A 6,466-nucleotide genomic window follows, 5' to 3' on the forward strand; every position below is an offset into this window, starting at 1 on the left:
GTTTCCAATAAAACTGATTCGTATAGGTATATTTTTTAAGTTTTCTGAAGAAAAAAGTCACTAATTTAAGAAAAAATGTAAGCGCGCCCCATGGCTAACAGCGTTCCAATTAGGGACAGTTCGACTCCGACACAGTTCGAATTCCGCGCAGTTCGATTCTGCTCTTGTTCTGTTTTGACACATGTTCGATTTTAGGTCTGTTCGATTTTGGAAGCGTTCGAATTCGTCGTACCCCCTCTTTTAGACATGAAATTTTTTGACCAACTAAAAAAAGGTATTATAGAACTTGACAAGCTCAACAAGATGATACTAACTAGAGTACTTTAACTTGTCTTTGAACAAAGTTAGAAGCCAAACATCGTCTGAGCTACACTGTCACATCTTTATGGTTTGTAACTTTGTTCATAAACAAAATACAGCTGGAAGATATAAATTAAGAATCTTACGAATTGAATTAAAAACTCTGTTAGTGCTGTAATTGAAGAGTTGAATCGAGTTAAAATTTTTTATTTATTCATCAAAAATCAATCAATCAAGTACATCTTATACAATTTCTCATGTTCTTCAATTTGGAATTTCGGCTGGAAGTTGACACGGACAACTTGTTGAAATCCCTCCTCAACCGTCGGCTCCACATATTTTCCCTTGTGAATTCTCAGAACCATTGATGAGATATCAGCAGCGGTGTTATCAGTCAAAACTCGGAATCTGATATTGTGCTGTGCCTGTTCCATATCACAATTCATCACAAAACAACGACATCCGATTCCAAGTTCCTTGGCGACGTCCACATATCGTTGACGGGATTCCTTATCAGGTGATGTGTTATCAATTATCAGTGAATCTCCGTTTTTCAGATGAGAACGAGCTGTGGCGACGCATTTTTGCCAGGTTCCCAGTGTGTCCCGATTGATGATCTGGAAAAAATTACAAATTTTAAAGGGGGACTAGTTTTTCAACATTGGGTTTTCTAGGCCACCAACTTTTATGGCCTAGAAGTAACCTGGTCGCGGTTTCTAGGCCATTAAAGATAGTGACCTAGAAATCTCAACTTGCAAAAATTAGGCCACCATGTTGAGATGGCCTAGAAAACTCATATTTTATGGTCAAGTGGCCTAACTTTTGCAAATTGGAGTTTCTAGGCCACCTTAGTAAATCGGCTAGTAACCGGGTTACCGTAAGGGTAAGGGTTACGTAAGGGTTACAGTAACCGGTCACTGTAACCCCATCGTGTCATTTCTAAGCCATAATAGTTGGGGGCCTAGAAAACTCTCAACTTGCAAAAGTTAGGCCACGATGTCAAAATGACCTAGAAAACATATATTCCATGGCCAAGTGGCCTAACTTTTGCAAATTGGACTTTTCTAGGCCATCTTAAAACTATGGCCTAACTTTTGATTTTTCTAGGCCACCAATTTTTATGGCCTAGAAAGCCACCCATATGAATATTTTTTTTGGGCCATAAAACGAGGTGGCCTAGAAATTTCAACTTGGAAAAGTTAGGCCACCACGTCAAAATGGCCTCGAAATGACTGTTCGGTGAATACCAGGCTATTTTTAGGCTATAAAAGTTGATTTTAACATGGTGGCCTAACTTTTGCAAGTGGATTTTTCTAGGCCATAATGCTAATATGACCTAGGAACCCTACCAAGTTACTTTTAGGCCATAAAACTTGGTGGCCTAGAAAACTCAATTTGCAAAAGTTCGGCCAATGGCCTAGAAACCCCAATTTTCGCATTTTTTGACTAACTTTGAGCACTTTTCCTTACCTTATATCCATTCTGCTCGGCGAGCCACTTGGCAATCGTGGATTTTCCGGATCCCGGAAATCCGACCATCACAATGATCTCGGGTTTTTCAGACTTCAGTGGGGCATCTGAAAATATCGATTTTTATGATTTTCAGTCAAAAATGATGATTTTAGGGCGTTTTTAGTTGATTTTCATCTAAAAATATCGATTTTTGGGTCATTTTTAGTGGATTTTCAGCCATTTTTAGCCAAAAAATCGTAAAAAATGTTCCCGAAATTTCTCGAACCTTCTGGCTCCAACAACTGAATTCCGTCCTTGAACAGATGCTTCGGATCGAACACCGGCGGTCCCCACGGCTCTTCGGATTTCGATTTTCCGAAAAATTCCTCGGGCGTTTTGAATGGAACGCCCACGTTGGCGGCAAAGAAACGATCCGCGAATGAGTGGTCTTTTTTGGAGCGAATCTGAAACTTTTGAGCTCATTTTGAGGCTCGAAATCTGCGAATTTTGAATTTTGACATCAAAATTTGAATACAGCTTTCTGAGAGCTTCAAAATGAGCCCCAACACGCCATGGATCGGCGAGATTCGAAATTTCGTTTGCGTCGCGGTCGTGCGTCGCGTGTTTCAGGCAAATTTTCAAAGTCGGCAGATTTGCAGCGTGTTTGGGCTGATTTGAAAGCTCACAAGCTCACAAATCTCAAAATGTAGTTTTAAGGCTAATTGGGTCAACATTTACAGAATTTCAGCCAATTTTCAAAAACGAAATTGAGCAAAAATCGGCCTATTTGTGCTCAGAATCTGCGAATTTCAGTTTTTCATAGTAAAATTTGAAATCAGCACACTGAGAGCTTTAAAATGAGCCCAAACACGCCCCGATTTGGTGAGATTCAAAATTTGGGGTGCGTCGCGGTCGTGCGTCGCGTGTTTTGGGTGAAAATCAAATTTGATGGATTTGCGGCGTGTTTGGGCTCATTTCAAAGCTCACAAGCTCACAAATCTGAAATTTTCAGATTTTGTGTCAATTGGCGCATTATGAAGTGTTTTATGGTCCAAACATATTCCCCTACCGTAGTCTTATGCCTCCCAGCCGCATCTCCAACAAACACACTCTCTGCCTCTTGAATTTCCACACCGTCATTTCTCAGCTTAAGCTCCTCCCACATTCCAATGCATGGTTTTCTGGAAATTTTTAAAATGTTTCGAAAATTTTGAAAATTTTCAAATTTTCAAAAAAAAATTATTTCCGAAATTTTGCATTTTTAGATTCAAAATGAGCCGAAAATCGCGTTTTTTAGGGTAAAAATAGCTTAAAAATGCAAAATTTTCGCTTAAAAACTATGATTTTCGGCTATTTTCATTTCCCAACTTTTACCTATAACGTCCCCCGGCGACCGACACGAATGCCTGAACTGGAACACCCAATTTCGCCACAATCGCCTCGATTTTCTTCTTAAATTCGTTTCGATCGACTTTCGCCACTTGAATGCCCTTTTGATTGGTGAAAATCACAATTTTCCATCCGTCGGAACTCAATTTTTTGAGTTCCGATGGAATCGATTCGAATAGCAATTGCCAATCACGACAATCGATTGGAAACACTTTGCCCGACTTTGTTTTGATTAGGGTTCCGTCTGGAAAAAAGAAGAAATTTTTTTTTTGGAAAATGTTTTTTTTTCAAAATTGAGCAAAAATTGTCATGTTTGAGCTCATTTTGAAGCTCCAAACTTGCGAATTTTGATTTTTGACATTATTATTTGAATTCAGTACACTGAGAGCTTCAAAACGAGCCCAAACACGCCACGATTCGGTGAGATTCTAATTTTCGGGTGCGTCGCGGTCGTGCGTCGCGTGTTTTTCGGCGAAAATCAAATTTGACCAATTTGCAGCGTGTTTGAGCTCATTTTAAAGCTCACAATCTCACAGATCTGAAATTTTTGGTTTTGTGTCAATTAGGACGTTTTGAAAGGTTTTATGGTCCAAATAAATTTGGCTCTAATACTTGGAGATTCGTGTTTGAGCTCATTTTGAAGCTCCAAACTTGTGAATTTTGATTTTTGACATTATTATTTGAATTCAGTACACTGAGAGCTTCAAAACGAGCCCAAACACGCCACGATTCGGTGAGATTCTATTTTTCGGGTGCGTCGCGGTCGTGCGTCGCGTGTTTTGGGTGAGAAATCAAAATCGACCGATTTGCATCGTGTTTGGGCTCATTTTAAAGCTCACGATCTCACAAATCTGAAATTTTTGGTTTTGTGTGAATTAGGACCTTTAGAAGGGGGGGGGGGTTATGGTCCCATTTCGGAATTTTCGGAAATTCAATTCTAATCGTGTTTAGGCTCATTTTGAAGCTCAGAATTCGAGAATTTCGAATTTTGACATCGAAATTTGAGTTAAGCGCTCTGAGAGCTTCAAAACCAGCTAGTTTGCCGCGCCTCAGCTGACTGGTGCGCCTTCGGCGCGATTCAACCAAAAATTAAGTAGAAAATGGTATTTTTCGGTAAATAAGATTTTGGGAATTTCAGAAAGTTCAATTTTGATTTCTTTTTTTTTGATAAATTCTCAAAAATTTGAAATTTTGAAAATTTTTCAAAAATATTTAAAAAATATTTTTTTCAAATTTTAAAAGTTTTTTTCAAAAATTCCAAAAATTTCAAATTTTTTCGAAATTTTTTAAATTTCCCTCCAAAACCTACTATTAATTTTTTCCTGCTTATTAACATTTAGGTTCCCCTATTTCCTCCTTCGCAAACCCCAATTTTCAGCATTTTCAGAATTTTCGGTAATTTCGAAAATTGAAAAATTTTTGAAAATTTTTTTCGAAAATCTTTGGAAATTCCAGAGATTTCAAAATTTTATATTTTTACTGACAAATTCTCGAAAAATCTGAAATTTCAGAAATTTCAGAAAATTCGAAAAAAATCGTTTTTTTCAAATGGTCTCTTTTTTTTTGAAAAAAATTCAAGATTCCAGAAATTCCAAAATCTCAAAAAATTTGAAATTTCAGAAAATTTGAAAATTTTCCAAAAAATTTTTTTTTCGATATTTGAATTTTTGAATTTCCCTCCAATTTCTATAATTCCTATTTTCTCTATTTTCCCCCTTATTACACCCTTCCCCTTCTCAAGTCCCCCCCACCACCACTCCACTTCAATACAAGGGCCTCCTCCTCCTCTCCCCTCTCTTTCTCTGCGTCTCCTTCCCTCTCGCACTCTCTCCCTCCGCCACACTCTCTCGTCCTCTCTGCCTCTAATTGACCGGCACTCTCTTTCTCCTTGGTCTGTGTGTGTAGCCCCCAAAAGTGGGGGAAAACAAAGAATTATCGATTTTTTGTCTTTTTTTAAAATTAATTTTGTAGTTTGTAGTCTCATTTTTCATTGATTTTTCTCGATTTTTTCACCTGAAAGTGTTGTAAAAATTCCAATTTTTCCAATTTTTATTTCCAGAAAAATGGAGGAAACCGTGAAAGAGGAGCCAAGAGAGGAAGAAACTCCAGAAACACCTCAAAAATTCCGTCGTCAGAACTATACGCTGGAGTTTAAGACGCAAGTCGTCGAGTTCGCCGAAAAGACCAACAATTGTCAGGCTTCGACGCTTTTCGGCGTGCCGAGACAGTGTATTCAGGTAGGCGAGTCGAAAATCCGGGAATTTTGAGCTGAAATTCAAGAATTTTCAGCTAAAAATCGCGAAATTTCGAGGTAAAACTTCGAAAAATCGACCGATTTTAAGCCAAAATTTCCCGATTTTTCAGCGTTTTTGACGGATTTTGGGCCGATTTTTCGAGTTTTTCAAGCTGAAAATTCATGAAAATTGACCAATTTTAAGCTAAAATTCAGAAAAATCAGTGATTTTTGAACTGAAAATCGCGAAAAATTGACAAGCATTGCATTTTCAAGGCCTAGATTTTTGGATTTTCTAGGCCATGACCTAATTCTATGTTAGAACTCATGAAAAATTGTTCATTTTTCACGGAAAAAAAACGGTCTAAAATGGCCCAAATTCCCCAATTTTTTGCAGAATTGGCGTCGAGTCAAAGAAGAGTTCCTAAACGCGGAGGAGCCATTCGGAAAACCCAAAAAGCAAATGAAACGGCTGAAAGGGGGCGGGCGGAAGCTGAAAAATGCGGAAATGGACCAGAAAATGGAGAAATGGTTGAAGGAGAAGGAGGAGATAGGAGAGAAGATCACAGGGACGATGATTAAGGATACGCTATCAGTATATCGGGTGATAGCGAGTTTCGGGTGAGCAATGGTGAAGAAAAATGTGAAAAACTCCAAAAAAAAATTTTTTTAATTTCGGAAAAATAAAATTTTCCTGAATTTTCTGTTGAAAAAATCTTTAAATTTCTCTATTTTGAGGTTTTTTTTGGAAAATTTCAAAAAAAAATTTTTTTTTTCGAAAATTTTGAAAAATATTTGTTTCCCTGTTCTGTAATTTCCAGGAATTTCGGAGCGTTTTGAGCACATTTTCTTGATTTACCATGTTTTTAGCTTCAAAATGCGCCCAAACACGACTAGTTTCCCTTAATTTCGAATTTCGACCGGCGCGCTGTGGTCGCGTCGCGGTCGCCGGGTCAAAATGCAAAATTCGAGGGAAACTAGTCGTGTTTGGGCGCATTTTGGAAGCTCTCAGCAAGCTGGAACAGATTTTAACAGTGATTGTGAGCAATCAAAGCTGCAAAATTTGCAAAAAATTAAAATTTAAAAAATAAT

The 6,466-nt window shown here is 37.9% G+C and overlaps 1 protein-coding gene across 1 annotated transcript in view; it reads right to left on the reverse strand.

Annotated features, from left to right (window-relative positions):
* Positions 1-524: 524 nt before the first annotated feature.
* The window catches only part of CBG16432, a gene marked incomplete at both ends in the record, with an annotated part of 7,614 nt that continues 1,672 nt past the window's right edge, over positions 525-6,466 (reverse strand). Inside the window, 5 exons of the mRNA XM_045236198.1 lie at positions 525-917; positions 1,771-1,877; positions 2,039-2,216; positions 2,822-2,933; positions 3,127-3,385. Of these exons, the coding sequence (XP_045095967.1) occupies positions 525-917; positions 1,771-1,877; positions 2,039-2,216; positions 2,822-2,933; positions 3,127-3,385 (1,049 nt within the window). The remainder of the gene's footprint in view (positions 918-1,770; positions 1,878-2,038; positions 2,217-2,821; positions 2,934-3,126; positions 3,386-6,466) is intronic.

The sequence above is a fragment of the Caenorhabditis briggsae genome (assembly GCF_000004555.2).
Source record: "Caenorhabditis briggsae complete genome, chrIV, whole genome shotgun sequence".
NCBI lineage: Eukaryota > Metazoa > Nematoda > Chromadorea > Rhabditida > Rhabditidae > Caenorhabditis > Caenorhabditis briggsae.